Source organism: Homarus americanus, unplaced genomic scaffold (assembly GCF_018991925.1).
Source record: "Homarus americanus isolate GMGI-L3 unplaced genomic scaffold, GMGI_Hamer_2.0 scaffold367, whole genome shotgun sequence".
Lineage (NCBI taxonomy): Eukaryota > Metazoa > Arthropoda > Malacostraca > Decapoda > Nephropidae > Homarus > Homarus americanus.
The window spans coordinates 6,514,792-6,538,651 of record NW_024743709.1 but is presented as its reverse complement, the minus strand read 5'-3'; the positions used below and the strand labels follow the sequence as shown (position 1 = coordinate 6,538,651).

Sequence of the window (23,860 nt, the reverse complement as noted above, 5' to 3'; positions counted from 1 at the left end):
TCGTGATACACCTTGACGTACGGCTCCATAGTCTGCAACAGCTGGGTAGTGAAGACTTCATATCGGTTATCGTCAGGGTCGTCGGAAAGGAGGAGCTTGAGTTTCTCAACACACTCGATGGCACCCCTTACATTACTATGCGATAACTTGCGTTCTTCTTGGGATGACGTCATCTTCATCTAACATCTCGTCAGCAGTCACATCAGGATCCCTTATCACCTCCAGGATGTCGTCGTTGGTGGTCTCGGAGAAGCCTGCAGCTGTAACACTGCGCAGCTTCTCTGGCAAGGTCCACTGCTACTGCAACAGTCTGAGCCTCACCAGTCACAGATTGACTCTGCCTCCCACCTGGAATACCTTGCAACACGTCTCCATGCGTGACGAACCGTTGCTACAGACAGCTGATCCCATGCCTCCACCAAGAAGTCCACAGCTTTGTTGACGTTGAATTTTCTCCAAAATTGTTTCACAAGTACTTCTTGCTCTGCCAACTGTTGTTCCTCGTCGTCTTCGCTCTTGCTATCGGTGTCACCCAGGTTACGCAACTCATCCTTGGTGTTGGTGTAGTCGTTCAGGAGCTTAAATTTCTTTGCAGAGAATGCAGCTTTCACATTACAGATCAATTCTTGGTCCATGGGCTGTATTAATGATGTAGTGTTGGGAGGAAGGAAGACCACTTTTACGTTGGGATGACGATCTAACAGTAGGGGCGAGTGTCCTGGTGCGTTGTCAAGCAGCAACAAAATCTTGAATGGAACATTCTGTTGTTCACAGAATTTCTTCACGTCGGGAACGAAACAGTCATCAAACCAGGAGAGGGACAGAGTAGAGAACATCCACGCCTTACGTGCGGTCAGCCAGTGGACATTTAGCTAGGTCATGTCCATGCTCTTGTAGGCGTGCGGCTTGTGTGCTGTGTGGATCACCGATAACTTGAGCTTACAGGTACCGGAGGCATTGGTGGTAAACAGGACGGTGATGCGCTCCTTCTGCAACTTCCGGCCCCGACACTTGCTGGCATTCTTCACAACGAAGGTCTTGGAAGGTAGCTTTTTCCAAAAAAGACCAGATTCGTCCGTGTTAAACACCTGGTCGTCGGTGTACTGTCCTTCCTCCATAATCTTGCGTAAAAACGGAGGAAAATCCCTAGCCGCAACACGGTCAGCACTAGCTTCTTCACCACCAATGTTAATGTTGGTGATCTTGTTCCTCTTCTTAAATCTCTGCAACCACCCAGAGGAAGCATTGAAGGGTTTGGGCTCTGCAATTCCCATATTACGTGACACTGCAGCATACAGTTCACGTGCGTACTCCTGAACTGAGCGCGTGTCCACCGCCATGTTCCATCACACCTGACGAATCAAGAAGTTCGCAAGTAATTTCTCCGTCTTGAGAAGCACCTGGTTGTGGCAATACTTGATCATAGAAGCACCTGTAGACTTTGTGATGTTCATGTGCTCCTTTATCTTGGCTGCATCCTTCTTAATTGTCCGGATCGTAGATTCGTTAACACCATGCTGGCACGTGAGATCAACCTGTCTTGTTCCTTTCTCCAACTCTTGGATGATCTTGTATTTAATTTCGTAGCTTAGGGAACGTCGTATCTTCTTTGGCTTAGGGCGGCTGGGTCCAGGTAATGCAAGGTTTCTTTGTGGTGGTGGTGGTCCGGTGGCAGCCATTCTTATGGAACAATGGATACCGATATACACGGTGTAGCCGGGAGGGGTGTAACTGACGCGGGTAGGTGAAGGGGCTTGAACGCTCCCGCGGCGGGGCACGTCATAGTGCATTAAACCAATCACAGCTAGCAGGGGAGGGAGGTAAGGATGCTTGGCCCAATCACAGTCCGATACGTCATATGACGTCACCGATAACGCAACAAAGACATACACTGCGCAACCTACTCGCGCCGCTTACCCAACATGGTGGGAGGTTTGAATCCAAAAATGGCGCTGCGCGAGAGGACCGCCAGCCGCTCTCCGCGTAAAAAGGTACACGCACTGCGTAAAGTGAGCATTCCGTGTTCGGCAGGGTACCACGTAAACGTGGAAACGCGTGAAGTGAAACTGCGTAAAGCGGGGTTTTACCGGTATCCCTTTGAGTTCAAGATATAGTACCCTGTATTGTATGGGAGACTTTAAGGTATCTGATGCTTCTAAAATATTGAATTGGATTTACAAACTTACATGATGCCCTGTGTACATGATGGTATAGAGGTGATCTTGTCTGAATATGTTAAGATTGTTGTTAAATAGATGCACTGTTCTGTATTTACCTGTCCTAAAAACTGTTAATTAAAGACATTGAAAAGCCAGCTCGGGAAGTGTTGACATGTCTGTTTCACGAGTGGAAAGTCGCACGTCGATGGGGCCATACTTTCCAGAGGTCAGATATAGTGCATGGCAGTATTTTGTCGTTATTTTCACCACGCCAGAACTACGGTACTTGGACAACCTTTCTGTAACAATATTTTAAGTAACAGGATAAACACTGGTAACACTTCTTGTTCAGTAATCAGTTAAGCCACAGACTTCCAACCTTTCCTAGACTCTGAAGCTGCCACATAACTAATGCAAGGCTTCCTCAATTAAATAGATAGTCATGGGCGAGTTAGTTTCTCTGCGACTCCAACAGTTACGGCAGAAGAAATCTAAACCCCGTATATCCTAATTAAACACAGTAGCTCTGGTAACTTTTGGGTGGAAGCTCTCCACAGCCAGTAGGAAGAGCAAAGGCGTTTTAAAAAGCTAAGGCAGCAAGCGTACATTAAAGTAGACATGAGTTTGTCATAACAGATCTCTGCAGTTTGACAAAAAAAAAGAACTGGAGACCTACTGTAGTTGAATGAAACGTCACCTTGCAAACTCGGGGTACACACATCATGTTCCTGTGATTCATCTGAAAAATTTGTTTATTGAAGGCTGCTAATGATAAATTTCTATGAGAGATTCTCATGTTCCATTCTATTATGCAAATCTAATTCTCATCTTTGTTGTAAGAGGGCAAAATAAAAACCTGGAGTTCGTGAAAATAAGCAACATGAGAGAATTGATCTTAATACTAGTCCAGCCTTTGAATTACCTTCAAAGACGCTTCCCTGATAAAAGAGCCTTGGAGCAAATTTCAAGCATTGTGCGCTTGTGTTGGAAGGCATAGCTCGACCTGGTGGCTAGTTCACGTCATTACAGAGCTCGAGTATCTCATCTAGCCAAGCCAACCCTGATTTGAATGAGTATCGTGAACTAATAAAACCTTATTGTTCTTATTAAGCAATCCAACCCCTTCCAATTGAAAGTCAAGTCCAGAGAAATGCACAGTACAGTCCTTCCTGAGTTGCAAATACGTGCAGGTACATAATCCCATGAGAATTACGGTCAGCCCCCATCCAACATCCATAAGAGGCTTTTTGTAATCCTAAGTTCATCTTCAAAATGGGAAATTTCCACTGCAGTTAACAAAATGGTCTCAAAGTAAATATGTGTTACCTACACAGTGAGGTCAGGAGCTACCATTGGCCAAGAGAGTCGCCACAAACACCCGCTGGCTGACAAGGCAATTGACTCGACACTTTTAGTAACCTTGGCGATCTTCAAGTTATTTAATGCTGGAATTCATATTATATATATATATATATATATATATATATATATATATATATATATATATATATATATATATAATTTTTTTTTTCCACCGCTGATAGGCTCGTTGGCCGATCGGTCACGTCTCTCACGCACTGTTGGCAAGTACTGCGCATGCACCGGCTCCTGAATGTACCTGAACCTGCTCCAGTGTTGGTCAAGTCTGGTCTTGAAAGAGCTCTCACTCGGTGCCGTCACAACACTTTCTGGTAGATTGTTCCAAGAGTTCACAACTCTCACTCCGAAAAAGTTTGCCCTCACAGTTTTCTGAACTTGCGGCTTCTTCAATCCTGAGGAGCTGTGACCCCTTGTGGGGCGAGCGTCCGCCTGTCCGCCAACTCCAAGGACACACGACTGAGTACTGTAGTGCCACTTTAAACTGTTGTCCTATGTGCTACTAAGTTTTGGTCTACACACTATAATTGAGTTTGTAACGTTTACTATGCTGCATAAAGAGGTTAGAGGCCTTTGAAATGTGGTGTTTTAGGCGAATGGTTAAAGTAAGTTACACAGACTATAAAGCAACTGAAGAAGTAAAGGCAAGCAAAAGTTTCAGACATGCTTGAAATGGTAAAGGTGTAGATAACGGCTACCACCAGGAGTTGTTTCTTTATTTTCTTGAATTTTTTTCTGTACTTATTGTTTTGATGATTTTAAGTAAATTAAAAGAAACAACGACAACTTTATCTGCCAGAAAGTGTTGTGACGGCACCGAGTGAGCTCTTTCAAGACCCAGACTTGACCAACACTGGAGCAGGTTCAGGTACATTCAGGAGCCGGTGCATGCCCAGTAGGTGGCAACAGTGCGTAACAGAGACGTGGTCGATCGCCCAAGCGGGTAACGAGCCGATCATTGGTGAAGAGGATAAAAGTAAAAGTAAGGGATGAGGGGATAATAACAAATATTAACAATCTGCCAATGTTGTGACGGCACCGAGTGTGAGCTCATTCAAAACCAGACTTGACCAACACGTGCACAGGTACTGATACATTCTGTAGCCAGTAATGCCCAGCAGTACTTGCCAATAGTGTGTAGCAGAGCCGTGACCAAGCGGCTGACGAGCCCGGCTCAATCAGTGAAGAGGATAAAAGTAATTAATGGGCAAAGTTGAGGGTAAGAGAACCAGGGGGAGGCAGAGACTGGCATGGGTGAATGAAAATAAAAATTGGGCCCCAAAGAAACAAAATCATGTAGGATTGGTAAAACAGCCCAAAAAGGTTTACAGTGGAGGACTGTGGTTGTCAACCCTCGGATATGATTCATATGAGGATGGTACTCTGAGTGATTGATCGTGATTTAATTCACCATTTATTAGCTTACTAGTCGTTCAGGCGACTAGTCCTTTACTTTGTTATGAACTTTGTTGTCCAGTGTTAGTCCAGTATAGGAGAAACCCCCTAATTGGTAGTGTCACACTGGATAACACCTCACGTGTATAGATCTGGGACTCGAATCCAAGACAGTCGTGAGAGATGCACTCCTTTACCAATGCTCATTGTACCACCAACGCCGATTAACATTTCTAACACGGATATGCAGTACAGTATATGATTCGATTTATATATTTTATGTTGTTATAAGTAATTTATCATAATATAAACGCCATTAACTCAGCTTATTAGCATTAACAAGTCCATTGCGGCAAGTTAGTGTCAAACCCAGATGCTTGTAAACAACTCGCCTGACAGAGAAGTTCAGTCATCATATATTATGGACTCGTATCAAGTTATTTGTGATTGGAAAATAGATGATGCAGGTATGCATGTTTATTATAGTACCAGTAACTCAATTTATAGAGTTTAATAAAGCAGTGAGTTCTTTTATGGGTATTTTGACTTCTTAAGGTGGCGGCACACGGGTACTTTCCTCCAAACATGTTGCCCGTTTTGCCGACCAGCTTAAACTCCCAGTAAGCAGCAGGATTTCGGCTGTTGCTAGAAATGGACAACGGTTTGTTTCGTGGGGACCCTTGCTAGCCGGATTAGTGCTCAAGTGAGCTTCGTATAATTTTAAGTAAATATTGAAAAAATAATGAAACAATAATTTAAAATATAACCCATAAACGGTGACATATACACCGCCACTTTTAAATAAACTTCACGTCACACCCATTGTCTTTTCTTTAGCTTTTGCAGACGCCTAACTTGCTTCAGCAATTGAAGAACTATAGCATAACCCTTCAAGGCCCCAACTGTAGTAACGGGATCCGTGGTGAACCTCGACTAGATGCTTTGTTGTTGTTTAGTTGTGTTGGGCAGCCGCTCCAACAAAACATTCCAATGATTCCAGTGTGTTGCAAAACGTCTCTTCGTTTGGCTGGCCGGACCGTGTTTGCCAAACATGTTTGGAGGAAAGTGCCCAGTGTGCCGCTGTCTTTATGTGTTGGCCCAGACACCCTAATGCCAACATAACCTAACCTAATCTAACCTCTCCATGTTCTTTATGGCAAACATGTCTCCTCGATTGACCTAGTTTTGAAGAAATTAAGAAGTTTCTGGTATTGCGAGGGACTGCAGGTGGTGGTGGTGGTGGTTATTTATAGACCAGCGAGCCAGGTGAAGGGTTACACTGTGTTAGGTTATATGAACTACTCTGCTGCCCTTGATCATAAGTGCCTGGTTAATAGAGGTTCTTGCTGCTGCACCTCGGACCACTTTGATGTTTAATGATTCTACGTTCCGAATTCCTTACCTGATCATCTCCACAAATTCACTGAGAAGAGAACCGAGTATCGCTACTGAACATTGGCCACCAACATCATGACTTACCAGAATGTAATATGTAACATTCTTGTGTCATTGTCCACGTTACAGGTGTGCAGTTCAGCATGCATGTAAACAATGCAGGTATACAGTGCAATTTCCAATGTATACTTAGACAGTGCCAGGTTCACAACAATGGTAAACGACAGGAAAATTCGACCAAGGATAATCAGCAAAGACATATGATGCTAATTTATATTCATTATCATTATTGATCTTAAATATAAAATAAAAAACAGCCATATTTTCTTATATGCTTTTGTTCTGTTGCAGGAGGACAAGACTCAAGATAACCCCCAGCGTGATGATCCAAGCGCTGACGGCCACCACCTCCGTCAGCCCGCGTCAGCCACCGGACGTCAGTCACTCAAACACAAGGATCAATTCAGTATTGATTTTGGCGTGTGGTAAAAGTTGCCTGTTTTTATATTATTACCTATTTTGTTTTCTATGTGTATTTACTTATTGTTTTGATATCAGATACTTGTTTATGTGTGTGTACAGGTATGTGAGCGTGTCTGTCTGTGCCTTTGTGTGTGTGTGTGTATGTGGGTATACTGTTTTAACTCTGGCTTACCAGAGATCCTCCACCATTTTAACTGAGTAACCACTTCCTGGAGGTGAGCGGCTGGGCCCCCGGGCTGGTGGTGGTGGGTTGTGTGGACGTCCTTCCCGTGTCTGACTGATGGTGGCCGACCTGGGAAAGAGGTCGGACTGGAAGAGGGGGAGGCGGAGGATAACACTTGTAATAATTACTTCTTGTTTTTTTCAAGAAAATATTTCATCATTTAGAAGAGTTTATACTGTGGTAAGAATTAATATGTTGAATCTAAGGGAAAGGGAGAAATAAATGATAAGTTTGAAAGAAGTTGTAATATAGGGAGTGAGTGAGGCCTTTCAGTAATAATAATGTGTTAATGAATGTTACAATTAAATTACACAGTGTTTATAAAAGTATCTGTGCGGTAACAGTAGAATCCCAATGGAATTTTTTCGTCTTGTATTTGGATATTGATAATTGTTTAAATTAATCAACGAATTAAGTGTATCGTAAGATCTTTGGGGAGTCTAGATTCTGGATCGTGACCTTGAATAATCTCGTGACATCCTGCAACCAACTTCCGCTGACCACACGAGGGAAGCAGCACACCTCAGCCCGTCTTGGGACTTTCCTCGCTGATCTCTTCAACTGACTGGTCGTGGATAACCAAATGTTACTATTGCCTAATGAAACGAAGCTCATCTTGAAGCTTTAACCAAGTACAGCACATGATGCTTTAACCACGTACAGTATAGAAAACTTTAACCACGTACAGAGTATGAAGCTTTAACCACGTACAGAGAATGAAGCTTTAACCACGTACAGAGAATGAAGCTTTAACCACGTACAGAGAATGAAGCTTTAACCACGTACAGTGAGTGCATGACCTAATATTTTTAACCCCTTGCGGACGGGGATCTCTCTATGTTGAATAAAATCGTCTAGCGTTAGACAAATAAAATATTAAAGTGGCGTCCACTAGTGAAGGGGTGACAGAGGCTGAACGAAAGCTTAAGGATTACTGTTCACACTCCAGTCATCGTGAAAGTATTTGTTCAGTGAGAAGCAGTTTGACTTCATCTGAGTTCACGACAACAACAACTTAAAGTGAACTGAATTATAGAAATGGGTATTACTGTACTGTACTGTACTATGGACTCGATGAAGCTTCCATTCCTCACTAAATAATGAGGTAATATCTCCAACACCACGAGACACATGTAAACAGAAACAATGTGCCAATATAAACAAAAATTATTTAGCGTGATGAACGACCACAACAACAACATGGTGAGTGACCGCGAAATAAACACACACCAAGGACTGCAGACAAGGGGGATGGAGAGAGGCGAGGCGATATCCACCTATTAGTTTAATTCCTCTCCCTCTAAACATCCTGACTCGACCATACTCCTCTCACTACTGGTACCGTCTGTTACGTCTAGGGTCCCTTATTGTTATCCCCTCGTCTCCCTCTCCCCCGTGCTGCCGTTCCTCCCCTAATCTCTCGGCCTTGCTTTCCCTTATTGCAACCCTCTCCCCTTACTCCCCCATTGCTATGATTCCCCCTTCTCCTCCTCTCCCCTACCGCAGTCCCCCTCCCTCGCAGCCGACCATTGTCCCTATTATAGATAACAAGCAGCAGCTGTGGCTCCTCCCGACAGGCAGCAGCTACACTCACTACTGGGGCTGGCTGGTTGGAGGATGCTCTCCTTCCTCCTAATCTGATTCAATCTGTTTATGTCGTGGATCACCTGAAGATTAGGTACCCTATCTTATTTCACTTGATGAACAAAACACCTTAACACTATCTACAGGGGTTAGGTTAGTGTTAGGGTGCTTAATCATCATGTGACATCAGCTGTTATCGTTGCGGTCATAAACTGTTATCGTCTTGTCACTCAGAGCATTCAAGTACCTCACTGTCGTATTTAGTTAATAACGAAGCAACCAACCAGAAACATTCCATTTTTGCTCCTACTCTAGTATCCTCACGGCCACGCTTTCCCCTCTCTCGTCATATTTTGCCTCAAGGACTAGAAATTTTCCTCCAATTCCTTACAATAGAAAAAATGTATCTAGTAACGTTCACAAGAAGAGAAAACTATTAATAATCCCCATAAAATTTTGATAGCATTTGTACTTTTATTTTTCACATGTGTTTTTAATATTTGTTCAGACATTACGGTATATAAGGAATTAAACGCCGTAGTGGCTCCTTGACCTTTACTTGCTGGTTTTCTGTTGGTCGCATCCACACATTTGGAGGTCTGTGTGAGCGATACCGAGACGCTCTCAATGTCAGTGAAATGCGAGAACTTTAGACTTTCCTTCGTAACCTCTTGCTCTCCTTTTTCGCGACTCTTCGTCCGGGTATCCACACGTTAATATTTTGTAATTCTGTAATAGGGAAATAGTGACACTAGTGGATATACGCTTTGACTGGCTTTCTTGAACTATCCTTGATATGGTGAATCTTCATACTTTTTTTTTGCTTTAGGTACAAATCTATTCTAGTTCATGATGAATCCAATAGGAATTAAAATGATGATAGTTATTAAATAAACATCATTTAATTAAATAAAAGGGGGAATTCTCTTCTTGTTTTTAAAAATATATCAAGTTGCTTTGTCACCAGCAAGCGAGGAACATTTGTTTACCTAATGGGCGGAGCCACAAAAACAAACACAGTGACAAGTGGGTCCTACTGTGTCTGCTAAGATAGATTTCTTTTGTATGATCATATATGGGGATGAAAGAATTATGCTTTAACAGACTTTTATATGCAACGAGAGAAGGAGAAAGACAAAAGAGAGAATAGAAGCAGATATAATGCAGATAAAGAGAGAGACGGAATGAGCAAGAGGAGAGGTTCATCAGGGACCATGAAGAACCAGACCTTGGCAGCCCAGCATCCACAACAACCCTCCCCCCTTGCTCTCTGGTGGGTGGGGGACAAGCTCAGCTGAACGTCCACACACACACAGGCAATAAACGGTGTGGTCCGTTAAGTCGGTGTAACACAGAGCGTGAGGCACAACCAGGAACCCTTTGTTAACTGCACCCCTTAACCCCTCCCCCCTTTACCTTCCACTCAAGGGGCGAGGGGAATGAGGGGAGAATTCAATGATGACAATTGTTCTGGTGAGGTGAGCCACTGACGCCATTGATGTCAGACGTGATGTTGAAAGAATGGTGATGTCACAGCCAACCTGAGACACAAGGTACTGGGAAGGTATTAATTTTCCTGCCTTTTCAATCATGAGAACAATTGTCGCTAAAATGACTAAACTTTTTCAATATAAAACAAATACTCAGAATAGAAAGCAAATGGAAATACAAAACTGGATCGCCGGTTCCTATCTGACTTTACTGTAAACTGTATAGGCTACCTGTTACATAATGTCTCGTGCTCAAAAGACCTGAAAACTCGTTTTAATCTGAGCAAAACTGGGAATTAAGCGAATCAAAGATAATCATAATAATAATAAAAAAACATGTAGAAAACGTTTCAGTTAAGTTGAAGTAGGAAATAGTTCATATGCTTAACGAAGGAAATGCCTATTTTTCTTAAGTCAGGCTTTGAGCGGCCGTGAACAGTCCAAAATGAGCTACAGAAATTTAATATGATTCATAATTAGATAAACTATTTCATGCAAGTACTTCGCGCTCAGAGAAGTACATAGATAATTCCTTCGTGGTTGATTCCTTCGCCAAGTCCTTATACAGCAACAGTCACTACAACAAGACGCCACTGTTCCTCACTTCCTAACTCAAGTACCTGAAACCTAACCCCTTGGCCCACCCTTCACTCAGTAAACACCTGTTAAGATACACTAACATATGGAAGACCATTTATTACAACGAAACAACTGCGGAATTATGCAGTGTAGGTAAGTGTATTTTATGTTAAGTTATTCGAAATACAAGATAATTCTTGTCTTGCGGCAGTCCGCACTCGCATATTCTGCTCTGGGACCACCATAGTAGTGAAGGTCCGTACTCGGAAAAATGACACAACTGTCAGTTTAGGAGAAAAATGGTACAGAAATTCACTTGTTGACGGGGTTCAGATTAGGTTGATCTGGCCTCCTCGCCCTAACCTAGAGATACTGTTTGTGCCATTTTACTCCTTATGTGATAATGGTCTGAATTAAAAATGAACATCTGTTTGACTGAAATACTCGAGGCTAAAACATCTTTGGCCCGACACTCAAAATAAAGTAGATTAAAAGAGGCGAGAACGTTTTAACTTATACTAATACGTACCAAACCAAACCTTCCTAGAATCAAACAAACTGGTCACTGGGTCGGCTGTTACTTTACTTTGCTTTATTTTATCTACTTTACTGTAGTTCACTCTAATTGTTAATATATTTTTGCTTCAAGAACTATTTAATCACATAAATTAAGTTATTTCATACACTAGGCAAGAACTATGAACAAATTACGAAGAAATACTGTGTTATTGTTGAGGCGTTAGTAAAGGCTACTTACCACACTGGAGGTGACTGGAGAGAAAACTGGTGGAGTCAGGTCAACCACAGCACGACCCGACTCGCTTTCACTAGTCTAACGGTTGTGTGTGTGTGTGTGTGATGAATTCGGCCCAGTAGCCAAGTTTGATATTTCCCGGCACTAGTTCTATTTTGGTACGTTCGTGATTGCCAGTGTAAACATTTAGGTGGAATCAAGTGTATATATCATTGTTGTGGCGCAGTTACGATTATATTCTAAAAATTTTAATAACTTTACTGTTTATGATAACTGAACGCTTATACATTTTCCCGTTAACATGTGTCGTCCCCACGTCACCTGTTGAGCGAGAAAGTAACTTATGTAAACGGGACTTCCTTTAATGAAACTTAATACACACACACACACACACACACATGAACTATTAGCTGTGAAAATAATATTGATTGATTTAACTGGTAAGTAAATGGACAAGCGAGTAATAAATGTTGATAAATATATACTTTTCACGTCTGTTGAGAAATATTTTCATGAAATTTGTAGAAGTTGGATATACATAAGTCGTAATAACGTACGATAATATAAAGCTCCAAAATTTACTGATTGATTATAATTTTCAGCAAGATTTTATCCCAAGTGCAACAAATTCTCAGAAAGAAACTTTTTTAGTACCGTAAACACAACAGGTTCACCAAGGGGAGGGGTCATCATCACACACATCTGTACAGTGATCAATGGACACTTACCTGGGAGAGGCGGAGGGAGGGAGACGGGATGACCAGTTAGAACCACCTTCCTCCTTTAGTTGTCACTTCACCTTTTATTCTACGGTCATGAAAACTATAATAACTTTCCTTTCAGTTCCCAATAATGTGAATTTACGGTTTCTTTTGCAATGCTATTTACACAAATTTAATCTGGCTTTTTGGATAAGTCAAATATGCTATAATCTTATAGGTTTTGGCAACGGCGGGAAGGATTCACGTCCACGTACAGGAGCCGCCGCTTCACGTCCTTGGTGTTATAATAACGGCATTTTTTAAAAGGTGTCACTTCCGGTAACGTCAGCTACTTACTGCAAGACGTCGATTATGCTGAGAAATTAAAATTCCTCTTCGTTATCTCATTTTGGTGTAATGCTAGATTAGTTTGTTTGGTTATGTCGGGGTAGATTGGGCTTTGTTAGGTTAAGTTAGGTTAGATTAGTTTATTTTAGGTTAGCTTAGGTTATGTTAGATTAGGTCAGATAAGATAAAAAAGTGACATTCCGATAATATTCACACAATTACAATATAACACACGGAGACAAATTTTTGCATTACGGTTTATAGGAGTTCCCCACCCCGAGTTATTATACGCAATAAATAATACTAAAAGTTATGCAACTCATTCCATTAAGAGAGAGATGTTGAGACCTTTCTTCGCCCAACAACCATGTTATGTGAGCTTGGTTGTTTAAGATATTTATACTACACTGAGAATCATTGTATATTCAGATATGCAACCACAATATGCATATTCTTAGGTTGCTGGTAATTTCTGTGTTTATTTTAATCTTGTGAACTGTAATTATTATTATTATTATATTGACTGACCTGTTCCCTTGAGAAATAGGTTTTTTATTTAAAGAACTAAATATTTTTTGCTGGAATTCCTAGTAGTGTTACAAGATATAAAGATAATTTATATAGACACTGTTATATCCACCAGTATTATAAAAAAAGTACAATAATGTCCATAAAACATCCTTTTTAAACTATGAAGGTTCAACAATACAACCCTAGTGCGCTTGTCCTAATTAAAATCCTAACGTTTTGATTTTCAGCATTACTGAATATTTAATATATTCGGGGGAGGGGCTGTCATGTCCTAGCATAACAAGAGCTGCCTCTGTTCCACGAGTGGTCTGGTCTCCCCATCCTGCAATTGAAAAGACCAGAGATAAATTCCCATTTCCGCTGTTACTTGATCTCGGGATAATCGGCTCATTGTCTGGAATATTGCATAGCGTACTGGGAGCTAAATTACCCTTCCAAATTAGCCAGCGTGAGATAAGACTTGGGGTCAGGTAAGTTTTGTTCCCTAGTCTTACCATCATCCCGGGGAACATTCGAACAGCCGTAGTCTTGTGAGCTACAGGAAATGGGATTACGGAATGGTTATAAATCAAATTGAAACAAATGGAATATGCTGTATCTCAATTTCACTTTACATGAAATTGTGTTTAAGGAATTGCTGGCCAATCACACCTATTTAAACTTGTCTATTGCAGAGTTTGAGCACAGTTCATAACTAATAATAAGATTTTATCAGCAGTACATGCGTATTTTGTCTGAAATCCCAAATACTACGACTAGTACTACTACTGTCACACATAATCGAGTATGTTTAAAAAAAAATATTGCAAGTCTTGCCAGATCGTATTCACATTTTCTGACGTTCCTTTGAATGAACCGAGTCTAGAGCAGCTTCAGTAGCAGTCTGTCTTAGTAATATATTGTTAACGCCGATCATGAACGAAACTTTCTGCAACTCCCATAGAATTAACGCACGGTACCCGAGTACATTCTTGTGGTATCAGGTTACATTTAATAGCGAGGTAATTATATTATTCACGACAATAGGAGACTAGAATATGCGTATGCGTTGAATAATAAAATGGGTATATATAACGCTGAAATAATGCATTCATTATACAGTATGTTTAAATCATTATGTTTTGCAGAACTGTCATCCAAACAGATTCAGAAGTCATTTAAGCCTCAGCGTCACTCTAGGAGAGTTAAATGTCTTCTTATCTTGACAGATCATATATTAGACCCAGTTAACCAAATGTACACAAGAGATAAGAAACAGCCAGATACTGCTTAGTAAAGTGATTTCAACGTGCCATAAGTTCAGAGTTAGCGCAGCGTCACCACCAGCCAGCGCAGCGTCGCTGGCCTGAGTGAGCGTTGCCCTTGCGATGCCATGTATCTCTTTCAAATATACTTTTATTTTCATATATATAACTACTCATGACTATATATTATATCTAAACGTAATATTTATATTTTTCTGAAGTATAATATAACAGGAAAACATCACTGTGAAAGCTAGAGGTGTTATTATTTCGGTATAATTGACAGGTAAGTGGCATTGAGGGGCGACGGTGGACTAGCTGGTAAGGAGACAAGGCAGAGAGCGTGAAGTACCGGAGAAGCAGGCTTGTTAACTATCACACGGGATTCCTTTACCATCCAGCATCATGACTCGGTGGTAAGCCTTGGCGATTTTTGTTCCTCTAATGATGTAATACCATAGTATGCTTATCTAGGTTGTTAATTTGTAGTGGAAGGAATTGAAAGAGAGATTTTATGGCCTCTGGTGTGTGTGGTGGGAAGTAGTGTGCCCGCACCTTACAGTGTACCACCCTCCTGCTCCTGGCGTGAACCCGCATACCACTAACAATATAACACTCCCCTACTATCTTACGCCCATTGACAACTGATTTTTTTAGTCTAAATATCAATGTACACCGAGGAAATATTGGTTTATTGTGATCTTCTTTGGAGTAAATTCTTCTGTGACGGAAATTCATAAGTGTTGCCCAACTGTCTATGATTATTATTTAGTTCCTGTTAGAGCTTCTGAGTCATAAAGTGCTGCAAGTAGCTTAAGAAGCAGCTTAGTGTTGAATAAGGATGAATTGTATTTTTAACAGTGAAGGTTATTAAACGTTAACACTGAACCACCTGTACGAACCCTTTATTTACCTTACGGAATATGGCACTGAAACAGGTAGTTCTATCAAGTTAATTTATTCTTGAGATTTCTTTTCTACTTTCTGAATTGGTGTTTTTAATTTTGAGTTGTTAAAATACCCGGGAGTTGAAAATATTACGAAATAGTTACTGCCTGTTACCACCATACTGTGCAGTAGGGTAACCCCCTTCATTACGCGGTGTTATTTTTTTTACTCTTATTTGCGTGTTTAAGGTACGGTATGTTTGGTTGTATTGTCTTGGTTATATAATGGCTTACACAACTATTCATAAAAAAATGTAATAGAACAAAATAACATGTAAATATCATGTAGACATTAACGTTAAACCAGGAATATACCATTGTGTTTTGGGGCTTACCGGTATATCCCTTAACTGTTGACAGGTGGAGATACTGAGTCAAATCTGCTGTGTGTCATCAAAATAAGAGAAAGCTTATTATTAAATGACGAGACAGCTGCAGAGGTAGTAAATGTATATCCAGTCATCTTTTTTGTACTATAGCTTAGTAGTGCTTGGCTCCTCCAAGCAGAAGTTGGTGAAGTTAAATCCTGTATAAAGGCACAGCAGGCTGGTAATGCTTACATAGGAAATAAACCTTGGTGTAGTGTATTTCACCTGTGTTCATTAAATAACACCACTGTAGTTGGACTGATTGTTCACACTTTATTTACAGGTGTTGCTTTACGATGATTAACCCCATCGCTACCAGGACGCCGGTTGTATTATTTTATTTGACTAATGTCTGACGATTTTATTCGGCACAGAGAGGATCCCATACACAGGTGTTTAATGTTTCTATGGTATAGCATTCATTTGATCACCATATTCATTTAGTTTCAGGATAACACTAACTTTAATACTGAACTTATCGTTATGTTTTATAGAATTTCTTTTAGCATGTTCAGTTTGATTTTTAATTGGTTGGTGTGCATTTTTGTTAGTCCTTGTGTAGTAGTGTGTTGGTGTTGAGTCATAAGCCACAAATAGGTTTGACATTGGTCATTCATGGCAGTTCAGGCGTGGAAATATAATGCTAGTCTAGAATCTTTATACTGTACTGTACTGTATACAGGTGCAGGTGATATATAGGGATTGCCCAGTTTACAATGGGTTCTATTCCTGAAAAAAAAATTGTAAATAAATTTCTCGTAAATTGGAGTACATTTTCCAATAGACTCCAATTATTAAAGCCACAGAATATATTTTCAATGCCAGGTATTTTGGTGTACACAATGATTTTGGATCAATAATAAACATAAGTGAAATACACTATGAATCCCTAGGCCAGAAACTGTAATAATTATGCCACTGTAGAAATACATTCCCCTTCTATAATTGGATATACAGTAGAGGGTGCTGGGTCACTAGGAGGTGTTTTGAGTGTAAATCATCTACACAGAGGGAGTGATGAGGACTGCTGTCATGGTATGGGGTTTGTGAGGTGGTGTAAATCTGTTGTCTCACATGATGTGGAGTATGTTAGTATGTACAGTATGCTGCTGTTGATTTTGTATACTGTACCGGGTAACTGCATTTTTTATTTTTTTTTATTTTCTTCAAATAGCTACTGGCAAATGGAAAATGTATGGTGTATCTTGAGAAGCAGATATTTATTTAACTATTCACCTCATGGGTTGGTGAGTGTTAGGAAAGGCATCCAGCTGTAAAACTTTGCTTCATCATGCTTGGTGACAACTGGGTCACCAGAGCCCTGCCCTTCTCTGGTCTCGGCCATATTTTCTTGGTGTGTGGTGATGGTCAGGTGGGGGGGGCATCCCATTGTGGTTTTACCCAACAGCTGCCATCATTTAATTACTGCTGACCCATGGAATTGTGAAAAGTGGCTGTAAAACATAAATGATTTAGAAATGAGAAGGTTGCATGCAATATGTAGATTTGATTGGCTGCTTTATTGTTATCCACATCACCACCTCATGGAGCTCCTCACTGAGGGCTTGGCTACACCAGAACAACAACTGGCTGGCCTGCCATTACATTTATTCCTTTACCTCTTCTGTACCTCATATCTTCTCTACTGTTAAGTTGTAAATGTTTAATTCCACTTTTCTCCCAAGGTGTTTTCAGTCTCCCTCTACCCAAGTACTGTATACTGTCCACTTACTGTATTGCAACAATACACCTTAACTGTTCTATGTTATGTTCTTGCATCCTTCTCTCACATCTGAGTCACTCAGTGATTGGGAAGTGTTGTGTCAGCTGATGTAGTAGATGCCTGGGTCATGTGGCCCTGCTTGGGTCAGAAGGTGGGGTGTCACTGTTGCTATTCCTTCCATTGTCTTCCCCCCACTGCACACGCATCATGCAAGCTTGTGTGCTGTTATCTCTGGTGTGTTACCATTGACATCCTTCTGTTGGGAAGCTAAACACGAGACAAGTATTAGAGAAAACTACAGTATTTATGATTTTAGATCATTGTATTTTACAGCATTTTCTCATTATTAGTGTAATTTACTAACATTCGTCTGTGTACGATATGAATACTGTATATGTATGTATACTGTATATGTACTGAACTATATATACTGTATAGGCACATGTTTTCTAGGATAATATCCCAGAGAATATTGTATTTTGAAATTTTATATTACTAATTAGACAATGTTTGGATTGCTACTTTCAGTGCATCTAATTTTTGGTTTCTTTTCAGGAAGGTACACCCCTTGGAGATGTGTGGGGGGAAACACACCAACGGCACACTGGAGTACCACGAGTGTATATGCAACTTTGACTTCAAACGGCAGAAACATTACCTACAAACCCTGAAGTACAAACACTGTCTGCTGGCAGATGAGATGAGAAAAATTGAAAACTTTGAACTGTATGTTATAATTGCTGTTGTTGTTGGTGTAGTGTTAATATTTGGTGTTGCTGCTTTTTGTTCATGCAAATGGTACTTTCAGACCAATGATAATCCATGTGGGTGTTTGTCTTGTGGAAAAAAGAAAAAGAAAAAGAAAAGTGAGAACACAAGTATTGAAGGTGAACCTCCACCTAATATTGCTCAAGAAAATGGGCGCCAGGCGTGGACACCAATACGTGTGGTGCCTTATAAAGACAGTTTAGACGGTACTCTAGACTCACGTTGTGAAACGCTAGACACAGTGAGTAATGAGAGTCCAGGATTTTGTATGAATTTTTGTTTAAGTGACCCAGTTCAAGACTGTTGCGAGTTCTTTGACTGCGATATAATGTGGCGAAAGAAAAATATATACACAATTCCAATGTTTGGTCGACGTAAGCAACCTCCCCTGCAGAGGAGGCCGACCCGCCCAGCACCGCCTCCTCCTAAACCATCGGTGTCAGTTCCCCCGATGATGAAATACCCAGAACCTATGCACATTGGTTATGACGACGATGTTGAGTGTGAACCCGTGCCAGAAGCCCCTCCATCACCAGAGCCCGTACGTGTTGAACAACCAAGAGCCATGTATGTGGATCCTCTGGCCTTCTTACAGAGACCCTTCTTAAAGTCTACCAAAGAAAAGTCTGTTGAGGAGGAACCAGAGGCCCTGTACAGTAAAATGAAAGGATTTGTTTTTGGAAAGGCTAAGAAGAGCTCCAGCATAGTTTCCCTTAATAAACTGGGGGTCTCACCCAATCCAGATACAGTGAGTAACACTTCTAGTAAGAAAAGTAAATACAGCCGGACTGGTAGTCTGGCGTCGCTACACAACCTCAGCGATGAGCAGCTTGATGCCAGCTATCACAACAAGAGATCCATGAGTCTGGCTTCACTACACATGGTGGAGGAAGAACCTACCAAGAGAATGGCACCAAAAGCTCTGGGAAACAAGTTGCTGATGGCCAGAAGTAGAGGTTCATTGCACAATATATGTGAAGATGATATACCCCCCTCTATGAGAACTGACGAATATATTGACCTAGAGGAAATGTCCAAGCGCATAGAAGCAAAGATGCAAGCTGCAAATGATGGGACTTTAGGGAAAAACAGTCCTAGACCTCCAGCATACAGTGATGGTAGTGGTGTCCCAGATCCTTCCAGCCATTCTGTTGTTGGATCAGGTTCATGGACACCAAATTTTGTTCCTGCCTCTGTATATGGTAGTCCACAAATGACAACTGATGGAGCACCACTGCCGTATCCTCTAAGTCTGCACCAGATGTCTTCCCCTGGACACCAGCACAGGGCACCATTAGGGTTTGAGTCCCCTTACGGATCGTCATCATCCTTCAGGTCTGGTGAAGAAAGTGCAAACTCAAAATACTTCCCTCCGGTACCCGCGACACCAGAGAGACCAGCAGTGCCGGCAAGGATAGCTATTGGCTCACCCGTCGTCAACAGCGGCACTCTGGGTCGACCTAAACCTGCCGTTCCGCCAAGACCTCCAGGCAGTGGAAGTAATTCTCCCAAACCTCGTGCCCCACAGCCGCCGACCCTCGGGAGATCGAGTCACATTGTAAAGCCCTCGGCGCCACCACCACCACCCCCAGTTACTACACCAATAGAGTCCTCACTGTGAAAAACACATCTTGGGGTGGGTGGGTGGGTGGGTGGGTGGTCATACTAGTAGATAATTAGAGTTACAAGTGATGAAGGTGAATATGAATTTACTGTTTTTATATAATTTACTTGTACACATTAGTCATGTTGACTCGCTGCTCAAAAAATTTCTCTGCCGCCATAAGCAACCATGGGGAGGAATAGTATTGATTAACTACATACATGTCTTTCATATGTCCCTTGTGACACTCGGCTAGATTCCTATAGTTCTATAGTTTGTTTATCATTACGTACGAACGGTAAGCCATTATGCATAGCCACTGGAGATGACAATCATACGATAATGTTGTGACGATGATTCACGAACAACATATTTATCCAGACCAAAGTGTAGAATAGAAATAATTTGTGTACAGTTATCCTGAACATATCATTGTAATTAACCAGAATATATCTATAATTAATCAAGTTAGATTTGAATTAATTGGCAAAACAGACTCCCTGCAGTAGGTATTGCAGGGTAGAATACAAGAAAAAAAATACCTGATCATACATTTTATGACCATTTCATTTAACCGAACATAATTTTTCTATGAACAGGTGGATGGATACCTGCTTGCTGCTTGGTACAGACAGACCACTGGCTGGTTATCTCATGCATTAGATGTCTTTCATAGATATTGACTAATAACTTCTCTTAATACATATTTATTGATGAAATATTGTACTGACTGAAAAACATCTTTTCTCCACTATTTTGTTCTATTTTATCTGTATTATTTATTGATGTAATATTGCACTTACTGAAAATCATATACACCCCTGTACTTTTCTTCACTATGTTTTACTATTTGGTCTCGTTAGGACAATGCCTACTGCACTCTTACTGTGACAGAGAGAAAACCTCGTTTAAATCAGTCTCGATAAACTTCTACTGTACTTACCAGCATCACTTGTTCAATTTGTCAGCTCGTCTCTGATACTGTCAGTTTTATAAGTACCCGGTAACTACAATACATCTCGCTCAAACCTGATTGACGATGCCTCACTTCATGCGGTACAGTACACAGATCCACACCACAAGTTTACACATCCATATTAACACAGGAACTCTCACTTGCCATGTCTGATCTGCAGAGTTACAGGCACATTGTTCTCGAGAGTCTTCTTCAGCTTTCCATCTCGTTGTATTATTTCAACACTTCTGCAAACTCTGATGTATTTCAGGTACCTACTTGAGCAGTCTCCATATCACCCATTTCTTCACAGCCCTTAGTTGGAAATTTTATCCATAAACAGTACTGTACTTTACATCATATCTTGCATAAATATGAGCATTTTTCACCTATAATGAGAGAATGTTCACTATTGTGCCTTATTGGTCCAGTATACCATAGTACTTAATATATTTGCTATGTTTAGTTCATATGACAACACTCATCTATTTTGTTTCATTAACTTGTGATTCTTAACAGAGCTGTAATCCTTTACAGATCACCAGCCATGATGGCCACATGATTCTGAAATCGATAACTTTCCCCATTTTGTAATCAAGAATTTTCTTTCTACATTAGTGATGTACTGGATGACAAGGTGATGTACTACATTACCATGTTAAGACCTAACTAATACTTGAGGTTAATCACAATGTTTGATAGTTTTAAACTGTGCTCAGATCTACAGTATTTATAGAATGTGTTCATACTGGCAGTGGTGACTCATGTGTAGTGTATATTTAATAGTCATGCATGCCATTTATTCCTGACTAGAAATATGAGACAAGTTTTGAGTATAAGCTGCTATATACAGTATCAGGTGACTCCAGACTCAATTATATGATTTATTTATTGTTTTAAGATATGGCAGCATTAATGATTTGCTGTAAAAAAAATGGGACTTGTCAATGGACTTTTATACTGTATTACTGTACAGTACAAATTTCATGACAACAGATTTGTTAATGCTTGGTATTATTTGTTTCGGTTTGCTTTATGGTTGGTACAAAACAAAGAAATAATGAAAAGGCTTCATTTGAAAAAAAATTTCACCTTTGACCTTTTATGATAGTTATTTAAAATTTTCTAACATCCTCTCTGAAGTGCTAATGCCTTGAAATCATTTTACATTTTGATAGTCCAGATATTTAACATTATTTTAGAAAATAACAGGTCTGCTTACCAATTGTGATCGCATTTAGTTTGAATAAATGGACAGCTACACGAACATTTTCTATGAACCAATCAGCTATTTTTATAGAAGAGGGGCGTGGCTTACGGGCCAGGTTAGCAAGGAAATACTTTAGTTGGAAGATTAGTGATGTTTCCCCCATAACATCTACAGGAGTATTAGAGGCAGTAGTCATCACTTACTGTTAGAGGCCTAATGAGTCTGAGCTCACATTAGCACTAAACACTGAATCTAATGCCCGGGTCTGACATACATTGGAATTTCCTTACATCAATCTATTCAGATCACGATCACTGCTCCAAGTAAGCAGAAGTTTCGTGTTTATTATGTATCCTGCCTCACTGTCTTAGCACTTAAACAGTTATAGATTGAGTCCACACAGTCCTAAATGGAAGTGATAAAAGGAAAAATTTACCTTGTTGTTTACATTTGCTAACGACCCAGTGTTGAGTTGATGCAGCATGTGGGCCTGTATACCTGTACTGTACAATTGTGTGGGAAAGGGGAGTTAGTAAAGTCAGTCCTTTGGCCCCTCCTATGTATTTACAGTAGTACTAGGGTTAACTGGTCTGTTTGTGTCATCGTCCCTCCCATGAGCTGGCGTAGATACAGGAGTGACTGAGTGGAAGGCATTAGGCCTTAAAGGAAGGATTAATCTTGAGTCTCCATGTAACTTCAGAGATTCAAAATCCCTTCCTTTCAATCAGTGGCATGAAAGTCTGTCGATTTGAATGGATGTTCCCTTAAATTTCAGTGTGGCTGATGTGACTCAAGTGTGATGTGTGGACCATTAGTGTGACACCAGACTTGTACGTTTACCCGTGAGGGATGACTGATGCTTATATTGCCCCTCTTTTAGAAATGGACCAAAGTATCAGTGAAGACCAATCCTCCGTTTTTAATGCAATAGGATGATTATTTGTGCAATTAATAATTTTTTTACATTAGAGAACGGAATTTCCAGAAGTAGGTGTTGATGATTAATTGGCGATATAATTATTGATAAGATTGTTTAAAGCACCGTAGCTTATTGATGTACCTGTATGCTGCATGTTTATTTTTTTGGTGCACAGTATTATCATCTATTGTGTTCAGTTCGTTGCGTACGAATCTCCTCATGTGTTTTGTGTGTCTGTCAGTGTTTTGTTAGAGGCGTCCCAATGAAACACTTGTCACACATAAATTCCGACCAAGAAAAAAAATCTCTTACCAGATGTAAATTCCCTACTTAAGTGGAGATATGCTAATTGATAAGAGGTAAATGTATTTATTTTTTTTGCAATGAGCCGTAGTTTTGTAGTTCGATTACCTAAAATACAGTATAGTAGGCTGTGCAGGTATTTAAATTTTTTTACCAAGCTGTAACTTTATAGATTGTTTAGTACTAAGAATACTGTACTAAGGGCTGTGAATTTAAATTTTTTTTTACCAATTTATAACTATTTTTTAATACTGAAAACAGTAAATTTGGTGGTGGCACATAATTTTCTCTGGTGTTGAGTTATTACAGCAGTTTGTTATCTTTGTTATTTATTACTGTTTGTTTTTCATTTTGCTTTTACCATTTTAATCTGATGTTATACAGTTACTGGATTATATTGTGTGTATTGGACAAGGTACCAATTATTGTTTTGTTTTTTGAGGTAAATTCTGTTGAGAACCAAGGGAATTACTTTTGTGTATTCAGAGTTAAAAGCCACATATCGAAAATTGCTCCATCAATATTTCTGAATTGTTTTGGGGTAAACGGAGGCCATTAGTACCCAGAGTATGTACAGTTGCCCATAAAAGTCCTGTTGCCTTTTCTGCTGCTTCACAAACACCAAGATTCAGACTTGTGATTCCGAAGCTGTGGACACTGATGCATTATTCTGTCCATAGCTGCTTTGGAGTCACGAGTTTGGATCTCGGGGTTCTTGGTTCAAGAAAGAGGAGACAGGACTTTCATGGGTGACTGCACAGTACAATATTGAATCAGTAATAACCAAATTGATTGCTTAGT

The 23,860-nt window shown here is 40.4% G+C and overlaps 1 protein-coding gene across 1 annotated transcript; it reads left to right on the top strand.

Annotated features, from left to right (window-relative positions):
• Window positions 1–6,670: 6,670 nt before the first annotated feature.
• Window positions 6,671–21,791, top strand: LOC121877360 (formin-like protein 20). The gene is made up of 3 exons (XM_042383083.1): window positions 6,671–6,811; window positions 14,550–14,679; window positions 17,857–21,791. The coding sequence occupies exons 2-3, from the start codon at window positions 14,669–14,671 to the stop codon at window positions 19,688–19,690; spliced, it is 1,845 nt and encodes a 614-aa protein (XP_042239017.1). The 5' UTR covers window positions 6,671–6,811; window positions 14,550–14,668; the 3' UTR covers window positions 19,691–21,791.
• The last annotated feature ends 2,069 nt before the right edge of the window (window positions 21,792–23,860 follow it).